This window comes from Myxocyprinus asiaticus, chromosome 17 (assembly GCF_019703515.2).
Source record: "Myxocyprinus asiaticus isolate MX2 ecotype Aquarium Trade chromosome 17, UBuf_Myxa_2, whole genome shotgun sequence".
Classification (NCBI taxonomy): Eukaryota; Metazoa; Chordata; class Actinopteri; order Cypriniformes; family Catostomidae; genus Myxocyprinus; species Myxocyprinus asiaticus.
The window spans coordinates 46,205,703-46,231,836 of record NC_059360.1 but is presented as its reverse complement, the minus strand read 5'-3'; the positions used below and the strand labels follow the sequence as shown (position 1 = coordinate 46,231,836).

The window sequence follows — 26,134 nt, the reverse complement described above, 5'->3', positions numbered from 1 at the left end:
AAAATAATCAAACACTTAACCATAGAGTCTCCGCTGGCCAAACACAACATTAAAAGTGGGAAACAATAAATAGTGCCATAACGCGAAGAGACTCGACTTCTGTAACATAGAAACCCAGTCAACAAACCATCAGAGTGGCCACAAACCATCTTTAAATCAAAGCCAGTCAACCCAGCGCCTCTGATATATCACTGTGTGAAGCAGATGCTGATGGAAATATATATGAAAATACAGAATTCATAGGCAGTAGATTGTGTATAAGGGATGTTGCCAATGCTTGATGTAAGTGTATTTAAAGAGGAGGATTATAGAGCTGGAATCCAGACAAACGGTTCCAATAATGAATTGCTTCTCGCACCATGAGCTTGGAATGCCTTTCAGGCCATTTCCATAGCAAATAGGAATCATATAAAGAGATATCCGATTCTGAGAGTTGTACATTATAAATGTATATACAGTATATATATATATATTAAAGGTCGACCGATAGTGGATTTTGTAGATAACGTTAACTACATTGGTGGAAAACGCAGATAACCAATTAATCGGCTGATTTTTTTTATTTTTTACGATTTCTAAAATATTTAAATATTTTCTTAGTCTTTCCTTACTATGACAGGCACAGAGGCTAAAATTGCCCAAAATTAATACAATCCCAAATGCAGTTTATTGAGCAACTAAAATCCTAATAATAGATTTGATGCATAATGCAGGAATTTTAAATAAAAGAAGCCTGAAATACAAAATATTATGAAATGACAGAGGCTTCGTTACAATGCTCTATATGTAAGTATTAACCAAATTAAGCTTTTTAGTCACATTTAGAACACTTAAATATCTAATCAAAAAACTAAATGTGCACTGAAATGAGGATAAAAATAGGATGAATATTGCAGATGAAAGATTTAGATACAGCAAATCCCAACAAGGGTCAGTGATTGTTTTTATTTCACCTCTAGAGGCCACTGTTATACTGTAGAACTAAGCCATTCTACGTTCTAAGCCGAACACGGAGGCATTAAAAAAAAAAATTTAAATCGGAAACTATCGGCATACATTTTTGCAGATAACGATAATTCCACAATGTAACTATCAGCACAGATTAATCGGCAAAACCGATATATTGGTCTACCTCTAATATATATATAAAGCTCTGGAAAAATTAAGAGACCACTCCAAATGTTCAGTTTCTCTGGATTTACTGTTTATGCGTATGTGTTTGAGTAAAATGAACATTTTAGTTTTATTCTATAAACTAATGACCACATTTCTCCCAAATTCCAAATAAAAATATTGTCATTTAGAGCATTTATTTGCAGAAAATGACAACTGGTCAAAATAACAAAAAAGATGCAGTGTTTTCAGACCTCGAATAATGCAAAGAAAACAAGTTCATATTCATTATTAAACAACACAATACTAATGTTTTAACTCAGGAAGAGTTCAGAAATCAATATTTGGTGGAATAACACTGATTTTCAATCACAGCTTTGGCATGCTTACTACCAGTCTTTGACATTGCTGTTGGGTGACTTTATGCCAATCCTGGCACAAAAATTCAAGCAGCTCTTGATCACATTCCAGAGGTTTTCAATGGGGTTCATGTCTGGAGATTGGGCTGGCCATGACACGGTTTTGATCCGGTGGTCCTCCATCCACACCTTGATTGACCCAGCTGTGTGGCATGGAGCACTGACCTGCTGGAAAAATCAATCCTCAGAGTTGGGGAACATTGTCAGAGCAGAAGGAAAAAGTTTCCTTCCAGGATAACCTTGCACGTGGCATAATTCATGCGTCCTCTACAAAGATGAATCTGCCCGATTTCAGCCTTGCTGAAGCACCCCCAGATCATCACCGATCCTCCACCAAATTTTCTCCACCAGATCTGAGGGGCTGTCTTGGCCAGCCCAATATCCAGTACTTTATAGAATAAAACAAAAATGTTCATTTTACTCAAACACATACCTATAAATAGTAAATCCAGAGAAACTGATAATTTTGCAGTGGTTTCTTAATTTTTTCCAGAGCTGTATATAGACCTTTTTCACAGCAGCGCCATCTTTGATTTTTTTATGGCAATGACAACGAGGCTGTGAGGGATAAACGTACAGTCTTTACAAGAGTATTCAGTAGACAAAAAAAATCCAAACAACATGAGTTGTGGAAAATCAGATGTGATCTAGGAGCTTATTACAGCTTTATACTGTTTGTGCTATTGAAGGTGTAAATCTATCCCTCATAACCTCGTTGTCATTCCTATTAAAAATCAAAGATGGCGCTACCGTGAATAAGGTCTATAGGCACCGATTAATCGGTAAAACCAATATATTGGTCTATCTCTAATATTAGAAGTAGACAATGTATCAGTTTTACCAGTTAATTGGTGCCGATAGTTCCATTTTGGAATCATCGGTTATCTGCAAAAATCTATGCTGATAGTTTCCAATAATTCATCGACACAGTGGGGACCAAAAGTCTTCTATTTTGCATTATTTACTAATTTAATACACAACTTTGCATTCCAAATTTCTGTATATTATCAGGAAAGCAATTTGAGTGAGAAGATCAACAATAAAATCTTTTTATATGAATTTAGAATGTTTCCCTTTTGCTTTAACGACAGCATTCACTCGAGAGTGAACAAAACCAGATGATGTAATTCAGCATGATTTGAGAATGTTTCAAAGTACATCTTGTGTGCTTCAGTGGAAGTAAAGAAATTTAACAGTCTATACAAATGAGTTAACATGCTCAATGTCACTAATTTACTTACATTTGATTAGTAACCTCGGAACAGTGAAGAATCCTAAATATTTTTTCTGATTAATTATGTTATACATTTTTTAAACTCTTAAAACTGTTTATTTCCAGGTTTAAATGAAAAGAAAAATATTATATTTTTAACGTAACACAACATTTTATCTGCGATACATTTGTTCTTCTTGAAGCAGTCTACTGAACAAATTTGGTGTTACTGTCGTGCAAAATTTGGGTTAGCAAATTATAACAAAACCCAAAGGTAACCCTGATGAATCACAACAGAAATAGCAAAAATAAGAAACGTATAATTCAACTAGGGTTAGGTTAGGCTGTGCCTAATGGCGTAACCGTCCAGGATAAAGGGCACATTTGATTTGATTTTCTCCAAAAACACACTAAAATTGCAGCAAAAACCTCCACAGCACTTACCTAAACACCTGTTTGTCTCTATGCACTACAAAATGTTCCTGATCCATGAGGTCTATGTGTGCAATGTATAAATGTTGATTTTGAGGTAATTCAATCTAACATTTAATACCTTTTAAAATGTTGCAAATTATAGCTAATGAGAATCCCTGAAACTATCACATTTATTTTGAGAAAAAAAAAAAAAAAACATTTTTCAATTTTGTTCAAGGTGATTAAATCAAGTTGTTCAATGATGGTCCAATAATTGAAAGGATAGTATTTGGGGTAAAAAAAAAAAAAAAAAACACCTCCCATAAAACACATTGTTTTTCTTAAGTGAGGCGAATTAGATTTGTTATGAAGAATGCTCAAAGTGGGCTCACATTGACAGATCCAATCACAATGGAGATTCATTTGTTTACAGAATACTTGAGATGTTAGGAAATGCCAAATGTGATTAAAATGAACAGGAAATGGTGCACAATTTTCTGAAGTGGTTGTTCAGAATAAGCATTATCTTCATTTGTTACTTAAAAATGCATCTTGCTGTCTTAAAAGTATTTGCATAAGTTGACAAATGTTGCCCTATAACTATTGCCCCTATATCAATATCACTATACCCCCCAAGTGTGGGGTCAAATAATGTTTTGCACCCTAAAATATTCACCCTCATACACTAGCACATTTTGATGCAGAAGGCTCTTAAGGTGCCCCATACCTCCAACATTTCTCATTTGCTTTTCTGGAGCAACTGGCAAGACAGAGGAAGGATATTGCAAAAGAAAAATATACTGTATAAACAGACGACTAACAATCCAAAGAAAGCATTTCTTTCAAAAAGGAAACCAAAAAAATCTAGTCCATGCTCTAATTTTGCTAAATGTATCATGCGATTTTAGCGAGCCACTTTCTGCAGTCAAAGCCTCAGGCATTTTCGAGAGGAAAATATTAAATGTTCAGATAAGTGGACGTTGACTCCACTTGGCTGTTCTGATTGTACCATAATGAAGTGATTCAACAAGGCTTTACCTGTTCGGCCCAATAACCCACCGCAGCCAAAACCTGTCCGGCATATTGATTTAACCTCCGCAGGCATGCAGGATTTTCTTAACACCAGAACATCACTTAAAAATATTTATAATATGATACACAAGGGCTATCAGGGAAAACACTATGTAAAAATGCCCGGAATGAGAGTGTAGCACTGAGGAAGAAAACTAGATTAGCTGCATTGGCGTGTTTCCTCATCCTTGGCTTCCTTTTCCAACTGCGGCTCTGTACCTCACCACAGGGGAAATGGAGTGTTTTCAAATAGGCCCTTGTAATGCTTTATTTCCCGTTAAAAATGTACATTTTTTGAAATGTAAACAATAAGAGAAGAGCTGGGAGTCGAACTGTCTGTCTCTAGCCTGGCTCCAAAAACACGATTCCAACAACTAACTGGAATACATTTGGCACTTGATGAGTGTTTTTTCGGTCCCTGTTGTGAATCTTGACTTGTAGATGGAAGCTACGGTGAGTACGGAAAAAATTAATTGTTCAAATAGGTTAACTAGATTTTTTTCCCCCACAGTATTCTGAAGTGTCCACGATAACATAGCTGTGCATTATCGTGGTATACCGTATTACCGAATACCGACACATACCTAGTGCCAAACTTCTTCAAAATTTCTCATTGTGTCTCCACCGAAGAAAGAAAGTCATACTGGTTTGGAAAGTCAGTGGTTAAAATTTCTGAGTGAATGATCCCTTTAATACATTAAGAGTTTGACGAAAAGTTTCGTTAAAACATAGAAGCATCCAAGGCTGGAATGAGCTATCAAACGAAAATGCTAAATACACGAAGAAAATGGTGAAAAACAGAGTTGAAATGATGTCATGCACCTGCCAATCAACCCAGACATGGTACCGTGCCAGCAAACACATCAGGACTAATTACGGAAGCCGCTGCGTGAATGTGAGCAGCATGCACAACACGTACAGCCGCAAAGTACGTGGAAACCTAAACATTAGCTTTAAAGGACAAAATACCATTCTCTAAATGGCCTGGTAATCTGAGCACTGCAATCACTCTAAATGGATACCTGCGCACACACACCTGCGCGTATAAAATATCAAGCAGCGGTTCTTTACATGCGGGGTCTGATTCTATAGTATCCATTTCTCAGGTTCGGTTACAAGTGTTTTGAAATCACAAAAGAAACACTTTGTCATCTCATAGATTTTAAAGCTTAAAGGCTGAAAGGTGTCCGCTAAACTTACGTATATTACAGTAACACTGTGTCAAACTACTTTGGGCATTTGGAATGGAGGAATAAAATGATAATAAGGTTTTGAACCTGACTGTATTGAGTTAGAATGCAACACAGAATCCACAATCTATTTAATCTATATACAGCTATATATGGATGTTTCTTCATTTTCGGGTACTTTTAATTTCTATTAAACTTTTTTCACACTCTCGCTATTGTTTTTTTTATTCATCTACTAACAATGTCCAACAGTGTATGTGCATGCATCACAAGAGATTTGTCATTTTTTTCTGAAAGTCCAACCACAGTGTAATTTCAAGCACATCTCAAACTCTGTATTGTGTTTAATTGAATTCTGTGCTCAAAATGACACTGATGCAAATTACATTTTTTAAGTGTTTTAAATTAAAAGGCCGACCCCATTAGTCTTGCTAAGGCTAATTTCATAGATAACATTTTATGTATCCTAAATAGACAAAATTAAATAATATTTTCACACGTTTTGCGTAATTTGGCAAAATTACAGCTTGATTGGAAATTATGCCCAATGAAAATATTCTGCTCACTAGTGATATTTCTCTTGATTTTGCTTTGTTTTGTCTCATATTTCATCTCAAGCATGCTCTTCACTGACACTTTTGTCCACTTGGTTAACAAGTACACTAACCTTTGAAAAAAAACTTTATTGGAGCAAAATTGTTTGGTGTGGTGGAAATGACGCCACAACTGTGGGACAGTCGTAATTTGTGAAAAATGTACAGAAAACATTTTCACAAAATAAATAGTGAAATGGTTTGTGTTTATTTTCACTCTTTGCTTATATGATCGTAGTTTTAAATGTAATAATTTTTATTTATCTAATGGATTTTCATAATTTCATATTGAAAGTCTTGGTCTGGAACAAGGATAAAACAGAACAATTTACACATAAAAGGCTTTTTAAAAGTACCAAAAATAAATGATGAAGGCCTGGTAAAAAGTATCCAAATCAGTTTAATGAGACCTTCATATAACAAAATTAAAAAGGTTGAATTCTGTTCATTTTTGCAAAAAAAGAAGTTGAAGATACAGAACACCCATGTAACTATGGGAAGCATTTTCTCCTCCTTTTTAAAAGTTGATAAGCACATATACAGTATATTTAACTATCCTCACTATGCATGATTATATGGTTTGATGCATTTTATTATCTGCATTAATCATTTTTCCCCCCGCTGTACGCAACCATTTCAGAAAAGATCTACGATCATTTTTTGGGACATGACCCACCAGTTAAAAACCACTTGGTTAATGGATTTCATGAACTGTACATTCCTGACAGCACCACACACCCTAAATTAAATCAATTAGCAATTATCAATTTGGCGTAAATGCACCAAGAAAGACTCTTTGAAACATTTGAGACTCAAACCATGTGGCAGGTTGAAGATCCAAAGAGAAAAACAGTCATTAAGAATTAACCCCACAACTGAGCGTGCCGTCAACAACACTGTTTTTGTGATTGGAAAGGCTGTTGACTCAACCTCTGACGGCATGCATCACGCTGCTACAGTTACTGAACTAGACATCATGGCTCCTGTTTCATTGTCTCGTGTGTTCACGTTGAGCGCACAACTACTTGTAAAAGGTGTTTTGGGTATATCGCCAAATCCTTTGGGGATATAACAGCCACTCTGAGGAGTTTAAAGGCCAGAGCTTATGTAAAATTAATCAGACAGACTCCCTCACCGAGGTTGACACTGTCTATTAAACCGCTCCTCCTCAGCTATTAAATATGTATTAGACATCCAAAGGCGAATCTCATAAGATGCTAGAGTTTGATACACTTGGAGAGGTCTGAAAGCGAAGAGAAAAGCTTCTCCGAGTTTAAGCACAATCGCTGTCAATTTGCTGACAAAGACAACAAAGATTTCTCTTAACGCTCTCACGACGTCTAAATATTAACAAGGCTTCTTATTAATAAACATGATTCTTTTGGGTCCAGAATAAACTGAGCTACAATTAATGTGAGAAGAAACTACGGGAAAAGATCGAGACTATGCATAAACAGAGATGTAAATGTACGAACAATTCTTGGCGAAGGTAAATTGAAGATGCTTAAATATTTATGCTAAACTTCAGGAACAGGAGTGAACAGTTTCTCTATTTATATCCAAACAAGGTTGTTGTCTCGTCCTAGTTCGAAAAAGTAGAAGACATATGACTGAATAGTAAAACGATTGTTCTTCAATGGAAAGCATGCTTTAAACTAAGCGATTCCTCAATGTATGCTTTTGATAAGATGGTTGTGAAACATAAAGGAATATCTGCATTGATATGTTGTTTTGCACACATCAAGCAATCGATCATTAACGGTGTTGCATTTCTGCAGTCCGGTATTCGTTAAACCTCAACAAAGACGAAAACAAAGAATCTATAGATCCTAGTTTTTCCTTGTGACTTTAAAGCGCATGATTCAGGAATCCTTCTATTGTTCTGTGCCTGTTCCCAGAAGGATTGCAAGACACAATGAGCGAGAATACAGCCGCCTTACTGGCACTGTTATGTTGGGAGTTCATTATGAAGCACAAGTAAATAAGGCCTTCCAGAGGATATTGTTCTTTAATTTACTGTTGTCAGCAACTTTGAAAGATTAAAAGAAAGTTACAAATATGCACCATCAGATCTAGTGGTCGAATTTAATCAGTGTTGCATGGGATGTTTGTTGATTCTACCTTTCTGTTCTGGTCACTGTTTGCGCTTAAAAGGCAGAACAAAGCCTAAGGCTCTGTTCCAAAACCTAGTGAGCTGCCTACGAAGAAAACATTTTAAAGTTACATACAAGCGAGCTGTTACAAAAAGGTAGGCAGCATGATTATGTTGTCTTTTAAGATGCGCTCTTTTAGTCAAATTACAGTTCATAATGCATGGAATGAGATTATGAAAATAAAAATTACAAATATAATATGGCAGATATAAGTAAGAGAAATGTCTGTATTACCTACAATTTAATCAAATACAGGTTTGTCAAGTTCTTGCTTTTTATGAAAACAGACAGATTTCAAGCGTTGTATTTTTTTATTTATATGAAGGTCACATTAAAACTGAATTGGAAACTTTTTACCAGGCCTTCATCATTTATTTTTGGTACTTTTCAAATGCCTTTAATGTATAGATTCTACTGTTTTAGCCTTGTCCTTGAATTCTAAAATTAAACTATAAAAATCCATTATAAAAATACAAATTATTACATGTTTATCAGTATTTCAATGTTTATTGTGTGAAAATTATTTTAATACATTTTTATCAATTTTTCAACAATTACGACATTTTCACCACACCAAACCTAATAAAATTTCAAAAGTTAGCGTACTTGTTAACCAAGTGGACAAAAGTGTCAGTGAAGAGCACTGGGTGTTAGATCAGCACAATTCATCGTTAAAAGATCGCGATCTCGATTCAGACACCCACGCGATCTCATTTCTAAATGACAACGATTCTGCCACGTGGCATGCCTTTGTAAGGCGGTCAAATTTCAATTTGAAATTCAAATGTTGATAAACTTTATATGGCATCTACAAAACACAGCGCTCCTGCACGAGACGCTGAATAAACTAAAACACAATGGCCAAATACGTTTGTCACATTGGTTTACACCTGCAGGGTGCAGCCAGTTATCTAGGAGTGTGACGGAATCTCTGTTCAGTTCAATATTTGAATAGCCACCGACCGATGCTAAAAAAAAATACCGGCATTACCCAGATCTGACTAAATTCGCTAACCATGCGCTGTTTGATCACAGCTGCTCTCAAACGCCCACATGCGTGTGTCTGCCCACATGCTTGTGTCTTGTGATGAATGCAGCACACCTGTGCGAAACTTTGCGCTGTTTTTAATCAAAATACCCCTCTTCAGGCGATATTCATGTAAACACAGTCGTTAATGTATAAGTAGACGGGACAAATTCTTCCAAATTTTAGATCTGTGCGATGTCTAAATGTATACATCCATTATACTGTATATATATCCCCATCCATTAATTGGCTGAATCACTCTATTCTGTCCTCTCCACCAATAGCTGGTGTGTGGTGAGCGTACTGGTGCACTATGGCTGCCGTTGCATCTTCCAGGTGGATGCTGCACACTGGTGGTGGTTGAGGAGATTCCCCCTATACTATGTAAAGTGCTTTGAGTGCCTAGAAAAGCGCTATATAAATGTAAGGAATTATAAAAGCTGCATGCTGTCTATTATAGGCATTCATGCATTCTTACTGCATCAAATCAGTATTAATGTACATCTAATAAATATACAGTAAAGAGTGTCAAATATTTAAGTAGTTTCATTTTGCATTAAATAATTTTTTTAATTTTTTTTTAATGTTGTATATTATAATTTTTTTTTTTAATGTATAATTGCTGCTGTTGCTGAAAAACTTAAAGCATTGTTTACTCTGTTCTCTATTTAATTCCTTTACAAGCTTGAAGCAAGTTTTACAAGAGAAACACTGAAGGCCTCATTGTTTTATATTTACTTTAAAAAAAAAACTTTTGTAAAATAACAGTGTTTTATTGTATATTTGCTTGCCAGCGCAACACAAAGTTAACATAGAACTGTTAATGAAGCTTTTTTTCTGCTCGTTTTGCTTTTTACTTAGCATGTTAGAAACAGTTTTTTTAATGCAGTATTTTAAAAGGATTTGTTTTTGTTTTTTCAATAATAATGTATTCGTTGCACCCTCTTGTGGACTTAGGACATTTACATGTATATATTTGATTTACAATTTTATTGCAATTTTTCATAACCTCTAGTAAATTACATGTTACTTTGTTTACATGTCCAGATTTTGTAAATCACTAAAATAAGCATTTTTCTTTAGAATCGTGAGAGAATCATGATCTTTATTCTAAGCAAAAAAATCGTGATTCTCAATTTATCCAGACTCATGCAGCTCTACTAAGTGTCATTTCCAATCAAGCTATAATTTTGCCAAATTATGCAAAACGTGTGAAAATATTATTTAATTGTGTCTATTTAGGATACATAAATAGTTAGCTATGAAATTAGCCTTAGCAAGGCAAGGGAGTCGGATATTTAATTTAAAAAAAAAAAAAAAACTAAAATAACTTTAAAAATGTCATTTTGCATCAGCATCATTTCCAGCACAGAATTATATTAAACACAATACAGAATTTGAGATGTGCTCTGAGCCACTGTGGTGAGAATTTTCATGACTTTCAGAAAAAATTACATAAATCTCCAGTTATGCATGTACATACACTGTCAAATTAAAAAATTAAGCGAGAGTGTAAAAATTATTTTAACGAGACTTTACTTTCTAAAAATCCACGGTGCTAAAAGAGCCAGAAGAAATACCCATACACAAAAGTATCTATAACTTGTCCAATTTATTTAGCTTGTGCTACATATTTTTTATACTTCCAGGAGTTTCAAGTCATCAGCTTAGCATCACAAAAATGCCAAACTACATTGGAAAGAGTCGAGTGTACCGTGCATTTCATGTGAAGAGCACTCGCTATTTGTATGACGCACATAAGACGCAGTTCACACACAAAAAAAGCTTGAATGTTTTTAACAGTTGAAGTTCTTTGTAACCTGACATGGCATCCAAAAAAAACACCACTACTGCACGAGATGCTGAAAAAACATGACGCAACGGTCAAAGACGTCCACTAGATGCACAGGTTTACATAGGAAAACAATTGAAATAAAAGAGATTAATGCGTTTTCAAATGGACGTGGCCTTAGACAGGTTTTGTATCTGAACCAATACAGTGACAAAATGTATAGTACATATGTTTAATTCAAAGAATAATGAAGTTCAGTTTAGTCCAAGAGTCTGATGCCACTGATGCCACTTCTATTTCACATTTCTCTCATTTAATCCAGTTCTGTTTTCCAGGTTTAAATTAGATTTTAAATCCTGGATCGTCAATGTGGACTCAGTCAATATATGCACAGGAGTATATGGTCATTTTAAGGCCATCATGGCAAACATCAGAACAGCAATAGTTAAAGTGTCTTTCACAGAGCGCCTCTCTCTCTCTCTCTCTCTCTCAGCGGAAACACTAGAGTTAAACTGTGGTAAACAAATACTCAATAGTGATGAGAGGCTCTTTTCAGTCCCCAAATTACAGTCTGCTTAACCAGAGACTCTGTGTGCCAGCTCATTACTTCTGTTTGCTTCCAATGCGTCTCGTCTCCATCCAAGTTTACGAAAACATTCGAGGGGCCTTGAAAGCAAAGAGGGTTTTATACAGGCCGTAGCCTCGGAGACAGCGGCCTGAACCAGACAAATGCCTACAGGTTGCTAGTCAACCGCCTGAGCGGCACATGGTTTCACCAAGGTCCTGTGCAGATCGCTGTAAACGGGGTTAGTTAACTGGACAAAACGCCACGGAAGGACAGTGGGCTGTACTGCTTGGCAATGGCACGTAACACTTCCCGACAATTCTGAACTTTAATTGCGTATTTAATTACAGTGAGTGGCTGACATTTACCTAATTGCTGGGGTGAATTAAAGCGCTACATTCACTCGGGCTCATTAAGCTCCCACAAAGGCACATAAATGGCTTTTCCATGAGCAACTTTTTCCCAAATATAAAATATGATTAGGGATGCACTGATATGAACATTTGGGCTGATACCGATTTGAACAAATAACTATAGGCCGATATGGATATTTTGCCACTTGCGTTATTTTGTCATCAGATCGCTGTTTTAATTGGGAATGCTTAAAAAAATTTACAAAGTGGTAAAAAATAAAAGTTTTTTACTATTCTAACAATAAATAATTTCCAATATATAAAATTTCCGACATCTCAGAAGTCAAAGTCTGCTGGTTTCGAAGCATTTTTAATGGTTTTCCTCATCATGTAGCCTATAGTTAAGTGCCGCTTTCACAACGGTCACATCCATTTATGGCGTTTTTTCCACATCAACGTGACAACGAGAAAGAATAAAAAGTAAATATTATATGTTCTTAGGAGTGCCAATCTTTCTACATATTGTGGTTATTATTATTTCTGGATTGGGCATTTTAAATTCACAAAGTTTTTACAAAGTGTGTTATTAATTAATTATAAATCAACTATCGGTTTTTCATTTCAGCTTTTTCATGCTTATTACCGATATGCCGATGGTTTTAATTTGGTCAATAATTGGCCAGAAAATACTGGCAGCCGATACATCGGTGCATCCCAAAATATAATTGTGATTTTTTTCTCTGATATCATTTGATCCACATAATGAAACTGTATATCACAACTGAGAAAAATAAATAAAAATATGCTTTTAGCATTTTGGCATTAAATCAGCTATGAAAAAGTAATGGCTAATCAATGCCTTATAAAAAAGTAAGTACTGTAAAGGTACCATGGAACAGTGATGGTATATGATGGTAATGCCATGGTACATTGATTATAGTTATCGTATTTACATGGTTATCCAAAGTACTTTCAAACAATACCATGACACTACTATGGTACCATGTCTAAAACCAAAAACATGGTAACACCATGGTACTTTTTGGGTAGGTGATATCACTACTTTCTATTCTAATCTATTTTATATAAATGTTATTGGTATTTTTAACAATAAACTATATATATTTATTATACTAAGCTGTGTATTGCACGTAATTAGTGCTCAGTGGGGTAGTTTTAAGTGTCTCCTTTTTCACAGTGGAGTCAATGTGGGTCTCCCACTTCAAGTCCTGTGAGATGGTAGAGCCAGAATGGTGAGGGGGGTCAGTGTTGGGGTGTTCCTCCTAAAGTCCACATTCATCTCCACTGTTTTGAACGTGTTATTAAGGTTGTTTTGACTGCACCAGTGAGCCAGTCATTCAACTTCCCTTCTGTATGCAGACTCATCGTCATCTTAGATGAGGCTGATGACAGTAGTGTCATCTGCAAACTTCAGGAGCTTGACAGAGGGGTCCTTGGCGGGACAGTCATTGGTATACAGGGAGAAGAGTAGTGGGGAGAGCACACTTCCCTGGGGGGCACCAGTGCTGATCGTGCACTACATGCACTATGAACTACCAAAATAACAATGAACAATTGTATTTTTATAAATGAACATTTACCAAGATTAATAAATGCTTTAAAATACATTGTTAATTGTTTGTCATAAAAAGAACATTTTTGTGATGTGTACCCTAAACATATGAATGGATTATTCCGGTATATTATTGGTTATCTCGCAGGGTCAGAAACTGAGGGGGCCTCAGGGCAAAAATGCCACCAAAAATGACAAAATTACCCCGAAATTCAAAATGTTGGGGCAAAAAATGTCCTCGTAATTCTTTTTTTAAAAGTAACATCTGATATAGTTCTTAATATGCTATTATAGTCCTGGTTATACATATTGTGGCATACAATTTTGAGTTGATGTTGAATTAAATCATAGGGTGAAAAGTAATACATTCTCAATCTTGAGAATTTGTATTAATGGACTGATTAAATTGACATAAACAGATCAAATCCACAGGTCAAATATTGCCTCTCAATGTAAAAGTGTAATGTAAAATTTCTGACACTGTTATTTCGGTATATTAAGCTGGGATAGAAGTACTTTAACATTCAAAAAATTACATGTCGCATTTAATGAGACACATAAATATAAAACATTTTAAAATGTCATAATTCCCTATAGTAACAATTAGATTGCACACACTGGAAGTGATGGTGGTTTGTGTATAAATGTGCATTCACACATTGCCGAGAAAAGCAATAAGCTAGTGTGTAATAAAACTTAAGCATATTGTAGGGAAGGGCTCAACTCATTTGATGTACAGGCATCATAAACAAACTGCTCATGGGCCGTTCCGTTCTCTGGTCTTAGCCACTAATTACAGATTGAGAGGCAAAAACACTTTTACGTCATATTTAATTAAACAACACAAATATAGTGATAAGTGTCATGTCTCTCCAAAAAAAAAAAAAGTACAGACACCCTGCGGGTTTAATCTAAGGTTCTTACAGTGTTAGAAGGTGGGATCAACAAAAATGGGCTTTTTAATGTCCGATGCTGATACTGATATCTACAGATATGATGGTGATATATACAGTATAATACAAAATAATATGTACACAAAATTGCTGAATTTAAAGAATTTAACCCCCTATTTGACACAAAATGTTCTGAAAATCAATTGTTTTTAAAATTATCCGTAGACTTCGGTAATCATCAATTCTGTTAATCGACTAAACTTGCACTGTTATTGACCGTCCCAATAATCTCAAAATCTCAAATCAAATGTTGACTGATTAATCGACTTGGCAGATGTAATGTCTATCCCTAGTTATAAGCTCTCTGGTGTCTCACTTCAGTATTTACGTCATTAGTTCTGTATTGTAAAATAATTATAGTCAAATTAATAGTTGTTAAAGAACAGTCAGAAATTTTTCTCCAGGCTGCCCCAAAAAAGTGGTGAAATTTGCTGGGATTACATTTTGTCTTGATCCACTTTGTTTTTCTATGCCAATATATTTCCATATTTTAATCATAACAGTGCAATTTGGATCCAGTTGTCATTTCCAGCTCTCAGCATATTGTTCTTGAAGCTAAACAGAACTTGTAACCCACAAGAATGCTAGTGTGGGTTTTGTCTAAGTACACAAATAACGTAGTATTAACACTACGCCACAAATAAATGTGGCAAAATAGTATGGGTACTACATTTTACATCCCCCAAGAGAAAAGCAACAGAAGCTAAATTATAGCTCCAGGTATTTTCAATAAAGTTGTGTAGACTTTGCCAATGTAAGTAATATGGACTATGTTAGTCTGAAAGTTCTGATGCCACAAAAATGCAATTTCAAATCATTCGAACAGAAGAATTTCACACAATTGGCACCATGGCGGTGATGAACCCCAGAGTTCACAAAGAGCTCACTTTAAAACCCACTTTGATCAGATTACAACTGCAGGCCATGATACGCTTGAAGTCAGCAACAGTTAAAGGCAATCAATCCGAGTGTATCTCTATAGGAATGGCTTCTGCCATGATAAAATCCACACTGAATGTGAGTTCAGATAAAAGACTGACTGCTCACCTGTTGACCGAAGAATCATTAGCAAAGATAGACAAATGTTGCATTCTGGGAGACTCTAAACTGCACTCAGTGAATTCAACGAGTATCTTACCATTTGTTTTTGCCAACTTTGTGTATTTTTTGGGTAACACTTGATAATAACTACACAGTATAAAGTATTTGAAAAGCATTCATTTATAGTTAATTGATCATTTATAGATTATTGTTCCTACACTGTTAATTCAGTAATATGAAAATAGTATTTTTTTTTCATTTATATTCACTGTAGCAAACTATTTAATATTGTTAAATAACAAGCGGTTTATTATGTTTTTTATCCTTAGTAAATCACTTGTTAATCATACATAATCAGTGTATTTCAGCTGTTGCAAACCAGTGGTAAAGAAGTGTTTATGAGAACATTAAGAAGGCGTAAATGCATAGTAAATTAAAAAGTTACATGTACATTTAAATATGTAATGAATTGGATACATTTGGGCATAATTAATGTGTTATTACTGTTTTAGGAACGCTTACTATTACAGCAATTAATGCTTAATAAAATCGTAATAAAGCACTGACTAATAGTTAGCTAAGTATTTTGCATGACCTAATCTAAAGTGAGCATATATATGCCTAATAAAACATAAATAATACGTAAGTGTATAGTTAATTAAGAAGTTATACATACATTTATATATGTAATTAATTGGATATACATTTGTGCTTAATAAATGTGTTTATTACTGTTTTAGGAACGCTTACTATTACAGCAATTAATGCTTAATAAAAGTCGTAATAAAGCACTGACTAATTGCTAGCTAAGTATTTTGCGTGACCTAATCTAAAGTGAGCCTATATATGCCAAATAAAACACAAATAAAACGTAAATGCATAGTTAATTAAGAAGTTATATATACATTTATATATATAATGAATTGTATTTACATTTGTGCTCAATTAATGTGTTATTACTGTTTCAGGAACGCTTACTATTGCAGCATTAATGCTTAATAAAAGTCGTAATAAAGCACTGACTAATTGCTAGCTAAGTATTTTGCGTGACCTAATCTAAAGTGAGCCTATATATGCCAAATAAAACACAAATAAAATGTAAATGCATAGTTAATTAAGAAGTTATATATACATTTATATATATAATGAATTGTATTTACATTTGTGCTCAATTAATGTGTTATTACTGTTTCAGGAATGCTTACTATTGCAGCATTAATGCTTAATAAAAGTCGTAATAAAGCACTGACTAATTGCTAGCTAAGTATTTTGCGTGACCTAAAGTGAGAACTATACATGTCTAATAAAGCATTTATTAAGGATCTATTACACTTCAAAGTTGTTTAATAAGGATGGAAATGGAAAACAATTATCAAGCTGCTTACATATAAACTTACTAAACAATAATAAATTGTTTGCTACAGTAAATTTGTATATACTCTATTAATGTATTTACAATGCAGGAACAACAGTTTATATATAATGAATTAACTATAAACTAATGCTTTACAAATACTCTACAGTGTAGTTATTATAAAGTCTAACAAATTATTTGGTTTATAGTAGATCGCAAATCAAGATGCCAATGGACTTTTTGTTCGAGTCTCATGATAATGTTATAAATGTTATGAAATGGCATTTAACACATTACATTTTCATAAAGTGATTTAATGGGCAGACAATGGCGACATATTCTAAAAAACGATAATATTTTCCATTTAGAATAACATACACTGAAAAAGTAAGCTAAATTAGAAACGTTATTACAGAAGTAAACTCGGCCAATTTTGATTAGTCAACGTTGTCTTTGAATAAATTGCATTTTTAATACCCCTTAAGGATGCTTTATTTGCTATTAACAATTTTGATCATTTTTAGAACCTATTAATCAAGTATGAACTGACAGTCAACATATAATAACATTTCAGTCCATTTTGTGGGATCTAAACTGAAATGATGTGCTATAATTCTCACAACAGTGGCATTGAGCGTCCGAAACTTTTGTTTTTTCACTATAAAATCATCCATCAAACACACTGCTTATTTTAGAGAAGGACAATAAATGTATTTGAGTTGGACAAGAATTTCAGGGTAAAGGATGAAGAGTAGAAAAGCAGAACGTTGGCCAAATTAAACCATCTTTATTATCTTTAGAACACTATTAATGTACCATGGAAATTTCCAAATCACTTTAAAGCAAGCACCTTTTAAAAGTGAACTGGATTATAACACGACTGAATTATTGGAAGCATTTAACAGTAAACTGTATCATTGTGCCATTCGTAATTTAGAACGCCTTAGATCAAGGGCTGGGTATCAATAGAGATTTATAGATTTGATTCGATTCTGATTCACAAGCTCTGGATTTGATTCTGATTTCGATACGATTTGATTCAATTCTGTTTCATTTGGGTATAATCTGGCTGTAAGGTCATGTCAACACTAATTAGCTGTTGTCTGAAAACACATTAATTTCACTACATTTACTCTTTTCGGAGGGTAAATGAGGTAAACGAAGACCAAGATTGAAAAACGCTTTCCATAACCGCATACTTAGGAAACTGAAAACGGAGGCAGACAAAGTTAGGATGACATATCTGACAACTGTCTGTCATTGTACACATCACTGGGCCATTTACTGTCAAATATCAAATTAGTAACATGTAAGGGTACTCATTTAATTTTAAAAAACACCACTGTGGTCATGATTGTTGCCACTGTTTTCAGAACCACAACCAAACAATATGTTTTCACGAATGCAATTCAAGCAAAGGTGTAATTTAGTTTCCAACCACTGCAGACATCACCTTTACCTGACCACACTGTAATCTCGGTCATGTTGTCATTTTTAAGAAATCTGTTCAACAAATGACAGAGGTAGACAAAACTGGAATATAATTTTGTGTTCAAAAACACAACCAGGTCCTCATAGAACGACGTTCCTATAGCCTATATTTAAAAAAAATGAAAAATTACATTGCTCGTTGTCCACATCGCATCAGTTTCCTGGTGAAATGAACACTAGATGCACTACAACAACAATGACTTTTATTCACTTTCACACAAATTACGAGTTAAATGGCAGATTATATTTGAAGTATTTAAATACTGACAATAAACATAACAATTAATAATAAACCAAACAATTACAAACTTCAACTTTAAGATGACAAAAAGCACAAAAATGTCTTCAGATAGACTTATTTACTGTACATGATTAAGAAAATTCAACGGTAGACTCCTTTTAATTTTAAGAGGCACACACTGCAGCTCCATTGCCTCTCTCGTGAACCACAGAACTTCCTGTCATTTATAAGTACAAGTGATGTCAATTAGAGACCTCCATGAAGGCACGGGGTGGCAGACAGTCAAGGCACGAGGACGCAGAGGAAGCTGTCTTTACATTTCATTCCCTCTGTTTTCCAGACAGTCGGCATTCCCGAAGCAGACAGCATCAAAAACACACGCTGCCTGTTTTACAGTACGCACACATGCCCAAAATCCCAGCTGACTTCAAAACCAGACGCTTTTTTCCTCTAACTAAGAGGCGCCTGTGATTTTCACACTTCAATTTCAGCAGATCACAAAAAGGATGAAAAATGTGTCGCCGTCAATAGCTGTACAGTGACACAGATCAATGCAACAAATTGTTAGAGACACTGCTTACACTGGAACATAATATATCCATATCATCATTTCAAGGAGCGCAACGCCTGCCAAAAATGGAAGAGAATCTCTTCAACTGGAGGCCATTTAGTCTCCATCAAAAATGCCTTTGACTGCAAGCTATAATTAAATGTCTTTCAAAATATAAGACTTAAGCACTTTATGGAGTCGTATGGTCGTGTACTTTTCTTTTCAACAAAGAAAGAGTTTGTGAGAATAAAACAATCCGTCTGTGTGAAGTTTGAGATGTGAAGTGAAATTCAACAGGACCGGGCTAAGGTACTCGCAAGTCGAATTAACAAAAAATCAACACATGATGTTACTCATAAAAGGACGTAAATGGAATAATTTAAGCTGTTATTTTGGCCATCAGACAGACAGACAGAACGATAGAACAATAGATAGAATGATAGAACGACAAAGACAGACAGACAGACAGACAGACAGACAGACAGATAGATAGATAGATAGAGACAGACAGATAAACAGAATGATAGAACGATAGACAGAATGATGTAATGATAGAACGATAGAGGGACAGACAGACAGACAGAGAGACAGAGAGACAGACAGACGGACAGATGAACAGAATGATAGAACGATAGACAGAATGATGTAATGACAGAACGATAGACAGGCAGGCAGAGAGACAGACAGACAGACAGACAGATGGACAGACAGATAAACAGAATGATAGAACGATAGACAGAATGATGTAATGATAGAACGATAGACAGGCAGACAGACAGATAGATAGATAGACAGAGAGACAGACAGATGGACAGACAGATAAACAGAATGATAGAACGATAGACAGGCAGACAGACAGACAGATAGATAGATAGACAGAGAGACACACAGATGGACAGACAGATAAACAGAATGACAGAACTATAGACAGAATGATGTAATGATAGAACAATAGACAGGCAGACAGACAGACAGATAGATAGATAGACAGACAGACAGATAAACAGAATGATGTAATGATAGAACGATAGACAGACAGATATACAGATAGACAGAGAGACAGACATATGGACAGACAGATAGATGGAATGATAGAATGAAAGATAAATATATGGAACGACAGAATGAAAGAATGACAGACAGATAGACAGACAGACAGACAGATAATGTTGCATGTGTTGTACTGAATTTAAATTATGTATATTATAAATATATATATATATATATATATATATACAAAATATAATTTCTTTGTCATGGTTTACAATATTTTGTCTTCAGTTTTAACTGCAGGGAAGACGTTTACACCTCTACTTCTACCGGCCAAACAAAAGGGGAAGCTTTTTTTATTATTATTCACAAAAGATGACGTGTATTTCTCTGTATACATTTAGTTTCGATTTAATCCACATGAGGTAAACAAGCAATAAAAAAAAAACTGTGTTTTTGCAATTTGCATGAATTTGTAGGTCACATCATGTGCGATTCAAAGCAGATCAGCAGGATGAATTTCACTGTTGCTTTCCTGAAGAATCTCTCTCACTAGGTCAAACCACAAACGCTCTGTTGGAGGAGTCGATGGATCACTATGTAAATCTACTTTACGACTTTGTGCTTTCAGTAAAGTAGTTTTGTAGACCTGAACAATTGCGTTATACATTTAACTTAATATTACTCATTCCAAGATCAACTACACAAAGATTTCTAATGGAAAAACAATGAAAATACAGTCGTGCGCCAATGTATATCTGTGGAAATGCAATCGATGACATGGTTTTCAATAAGCAAACTCCCCTTGTATCTGACAGATGAGACAATAAGCATTAATTAAAACTTCAGTAAACCGTAAAGCGGTCTCTCGCTGCGGCTCAGTGATGGCAAATCCAGATCAGTCTTTGGAGGGCCATGGTTTTCATCACAAGTGCTTTGTTAAAGCAGTGATCAGCAAGACGCCTGCGCTAAGATTAACCTCGCTGATGTATCATGTTTGATAATTCAAAGGGTGGGGTGGTTTGAGGTGAAGGGAAGACAGAAAATTTCTCACCTCTGATGTGGCGGAAATCTGCCCTCATGTGAAGAAGACACAATCAGTTATGATGCCCAATCACAAAGATAAGTAGAGACACTGGCGTACATCAGAGTGGGTCAAAATATATCAAAATATACGATAAACAGCAGGAATTAACTTAATATATTGCTTCAAAAAGAAAGCGAGGTCCCTTTAAGGCTGCGCAGGGGCTCAAATGAATCAGTGAATCATTTACATGAACTAGTCCAATTCCATGAAGCATTCAAATGAACCGACTCACTAAAACAAATTGTAGTTCCCAACGGTAAATTTATTAATTGTTTATTGTAATCAGTTCATTTACATGAACTGTCCAAAAGAACCGATTCCCTTAAATGATTCGGTGTCCCCAGTGCTACATATGAGAGCGTGAGGACGGTTTAAGTAAGCGAGGTCCCTTTAAGGCTGCGCAGGGGCTCCAATGAATCAGTGAATCATTTACGTGAACTTTTCCAATTCCATGAAGCATCTGACATACTAAAATTAATTGTACTTTCCAGAGGTAAATTTAGGTGAATCGTTTATTGTAGTTGGCTCATCTACATGAACTGTCCGAAAGAACCGATTCCCTTAAATGATTCAGAGTCCCCAGTGCTACATTTGAGAGCCTGAAGATGGTTTTAGGTTAGAGAGGTCCCTTTTAAGGCTGCGCAGGGGCTCAAATGAATCAGTAAATTATTTACATGAACAAGTCCAATTCCATGAAGCATCCAAACAAACCGACTCACTAAAATCAATTGTAGTTCCCAACGGTAAATTTAAGTGAATCGTTTATTGTAATCGGTTCATTTATATGAACTGTCCGAAAGAACAGATTCCCTTAAATGATTCAGAGTCCCCAGTGCTACATATGAGAGCGTGAGGAACGTTTAGGTTAGAAAGGTCCCTTCATGGCTGTGCAGGGGCTCAAATGAATCAGTGAATCATTTACGTGAACAATTCCATGAAGCATCCGAACAAACCGACTCACTAAAATCAACTGTAGTTCCCAACAGTAAATTTAAGTGAATCGTTTATTGTAATCGGTTCATTTATATGAACTGTCCGTAAGAACCGATTCCCTTAAATGATTCAGAGTCCCCAGCGCTACATATGAGAGCGTGAGGAAGGTTTAGGTTAGAGAGGTCCCTTCAAGGCTGTGCAGGGGCTCAAATGAATCAGTGAATCATTTACGTGAACTAGTCCAATTCCATGAAGCATCCGAACAAACCGACTCAATAAAATCAATTGTAGTTCCCAACGGTAAATTTAAGTGAATCGTTTATTGCAATTGGTTTATTTATGTGAACTGTCCAAAAGAACCGATTCATTTAAATGACTCTGATTCTCCAGCACTACATAAGAGAGTTCGAGGATGATTTAGGTTAGCGTGTTTACCATACCTATTACTATAGTTTTTTGGGCTTGGTACAATGGTAATATTGTGCTTATTTTGGACATAGTACCATTTTAATGTCCTATACATCTCTTTAAAAAAAAAACAACTAAAAACAAACATGGATTTATTTATTTATTTGGCATTTGATACCAATCCAAAAAGTACCACGGTGTAATCATTTGTGTATCGTGAATAATTAGTAAGTACCACAGTACTGCCACAGTCACCTTTCATATGGTATGGGACACATGCAAGTAGTGTAACTGACTTCAGACAGGACATGAGGAAAGTGTTTCCTGTACTCACATCATGCTCTGGAGCTCTGGGATGAAGCTGGTGGCTTTTCCGGATGCGCGTCCAGCCGTGGCGCTGCTGCTGCCGGCTGTCATGGGGCTTGCGGAACTGTTGCTCATCTGTTAAACACACAACACACACAAAGCATTCACACAACACTCACATGACTGTGTGACCCATCAAACACAAGCAATTATAAAGCCACTTCACAAAGAAAACGCTTCCTCATGCATCCAATGACAGGACGCAAGAAAAACACGGCACATGTTGAGATTAAACCTGAATCAATGACAAACAACACTTTGAAATGCAGAGAAAGGTGCAAAGATTGCGGGATGTGGTGAAATGAAGGTTTAACTGACTGTTAGATTTTATTTCTGCAAGAAATGCTGAACAGTGTAATGGAAAAAAACCCCGCTATTTTTAACATTAATGGCAAGGCTGGTTAAATTGGGAAGTTATTGTTGATAAATTATCGCTTAGTTCAAATGGACTGTGAGAAGTGTTTAATGATCTAGTCTTCACCAAAAATCCTGGATGATTCTCACGAAACCAGTCAAGAAAATGTCCTGGTCATATTTAACCCCAAATAAAAAATTAAAAAAAAAAAAATTATATATATATATATATATATATATATATATATATATATATATATATATATATATAAATAACTAGTGATACTTTAAGGCAGTACAAAGGGAGTAAAATACTTTACACTTTAAATAATGTATAATTTTTTTTTTACATTGAGGTAATGAGAATTTGTGGAGTAAAATGTGTGTAACTGACATGAAAATTATTTCACAATTTAAAACAAGTCTAATGCATTTGTTTCTTTGGATCTAAAAAATAAATATTATATAATATTTTACATAAATAAAATGCCGCCTACATTTAGGAACTTTATAATTTGCATTATGACATTATTTTCAGAACATTTAAATATATTTTACCCCGAATTCTCATTTCCGTAACAATAATTCCGTAAATTCCGTAATAATTTACACTTTAATTAATAATGTATCATTTTCTCACGTTGTGGTAATGAGAATTTAGGGTAAAATGTGTTTCCTATATGCAAAATATAGGTCTGCATCCGGATGTTTTACTTCTATTATTTCCATTGTTTTCAATGATTATTTTCATTACCGTGACATAACTATTTTTCTTTTTTTACTTATTGCCGCAAAAATAGATACTGTGGTACAAAGATTTTTTTATTCAAATTACCAAAAATTAAAGGCAATACCAAGGAAGCAAAATACTTGACTAAATAATATACACTAATTAAAAAATAATAATTTTTTCACGTTGCGGTAATGAGAATTTTTGAATACAAAACATATTTCATTATATTTGACAAAGAAAATGCCGCCTAAATTTAGAAACATTATACATTTCGTGTTATGACATTATTTTCAGGACACTTTTTATGTGTAAATGATATAAAAACAAAAGATGAAAAAAAATCTTCTTAATTGCCCTAAAAATAGGCTTCATTGCATTTATGCAAATTATAGGCCTAATTTATGTTTTTGTTCTTTGGATTTGGAGTAAAATTGGACCAGGATGTTTTCTTTCCTATCTTGGTAGCATTCGATAATAAATGCTAAAATTTCAATCTTATACTCACAAAAAAGTAAATTTTAGAAATCTACATGCTTTACATGTACATGCATTTTTGGACATGTTTAGTATGTAAAAAGCAAGAGAGGACAGAGTGATACGAGAGACAAGTAACTTTCGGCAGAATGTTAGCCTCAGTCACCATTCACTTTCACTGCATCTTTTTTCTGTTCTGTGAATGTAAATGGTGACTAAGGCTAACATTCTGTCGAATATCTCCTTTTGTGTTCCACAGTGGAAAGAATGCCATACACGTTTGGAACGAGATCTTTCATTTTTGGGTGAACTATCCCTTTAATATTTAAATATAATCAGGAGAGAGCTGCTGCTAATAAACCATTTACACTATATGATACATAATATACCGATTTATAAAAGTTGTCTGCCATTAAACCATCTAAAATGTCAGAATGACAAACAACATATTACTTGTCAATTATGAGTGTAACCGTGTATACAGGACAAATTACGAGAGCAGTTAACATTCATCTCACAGCTATCCGCATAGTTTGCAGTTACAGCTCCTCCAATACAAAGAAAACAAATTAACAGGATGCTGATATACCCCTGGAAATGGAGCTCGTCAAATTCAAATGCAGCCATTGTCGGGTGTGCAGTGATTTCCATTGGGAAGCACAGCCCAGGTGAGTCGACACGGTCCAGCAGGTATATTTGAACGCCTATTTGAACCTTAGCACATTTGCTGGCATGAGTGACTCAGAAACCACAGCCTTCCTACTGCAAACCAAAGCATCAGACTATCAAATCTCACAGGTGGATGGCCTTTTTTGAGCTAATCCCTATTAACTCTCTGGTATAGTTCACACTACTGACCATAGATTATTACAGGAATAGTTCAAACAAAAATCATTATTTACTCACTCGTTCCAAAGCTGTATGACTTTATTCTATGGCATACAAAAGAAGATGCTATTCAGAATGACATATACAATGACAGAGGTCAGAGGTCTGCAGAGGCATTAAGTTGAAGCCGGTACCCAAGACCATGTGACCCGACCCGACCAGTACCGTCAAATTTTACGATGAACCCGACCCCTATTTATGTCATAACAGTCACATGAAGACCTCTTTGCAACCTGAGCTTCTTTTTAACTTCAAATGGTTGCTAAAAATGCTGCAGTCCTGTTGCAAGACACGCAAAAAAAAAAAGCAAGACACAGCGCAACAGTCAAAGACGTCCATCCAGTGCATGTTTACATAAAAAACATCACTGATGAACATATAAACATGTTCAGTGCGAACAGTTCCTAACTTGTCTGTTCATGCATATCAGTGTGAGAGCGCATGCACAAAACAAGCTACATTCAAATAAAAAAAAAAATTATATAATTTATTAAAAAGCGTATCCTGTATTATATTAACTATATATATAGTTGTGCTCAAAAGTTTGCATACCCTGGCAGAAATTGTGAAATTTTGGCATTGATTTTGAAAATATGACTGATCATGCAAAAAAACTGTCTTTTATTTAAGGATAGTGATCATATGAAGCCATTTATTATCACATAGTTGTTTGGCTCCTTTTTAAATCATAATGATAACAGAAATCACCCAAAAGGCCCTGATCAAAAGTTTACATACCCTTGAATGTTTGGCCTTGTTACAGACACACAAGGTGACACACACAGGTTTAAATGG

General features: G+C 35.0%; 2 protein-coding genes across 5 annotated transcripts in view; one reads left to right on the top strand and one right to left on the bottom strand.

The window, feature by feature from the left end:
• Window positions 1-26,134, top strand: part of LOC127455192 (runt-related transcription factor 2-like) — a 94,783-nt gene that overhangs the window by 4,080 nt on the left and 64,569 nt on the right. The gene's annotated exons all lie outside the window — the stretch shown is intronic.
• LOC127455228 (transcription initiation protein SPT3 homolog) overlaps window positions 1-26,134 on the bottom strand; it is a 160,565-nt gene that overhangs the window by 126,484 nt on the left and 7,947 nt on the right. For all 4 annotated transcript variants that reach the window (XM_051722934.1, XM_051722933.1, XM_051722935.1 and 1 more), the window contains one exon: window positions 22,859-22,965. In XM_051722934.1, the coding sequence (XP_051578894.1) occupies window positions 22,859-22,965 (107 nt within the window). Of the gene's footprint in view, window positions 1-22,858; window positions 22,966-26,134 lie in introns of those variants that run through there.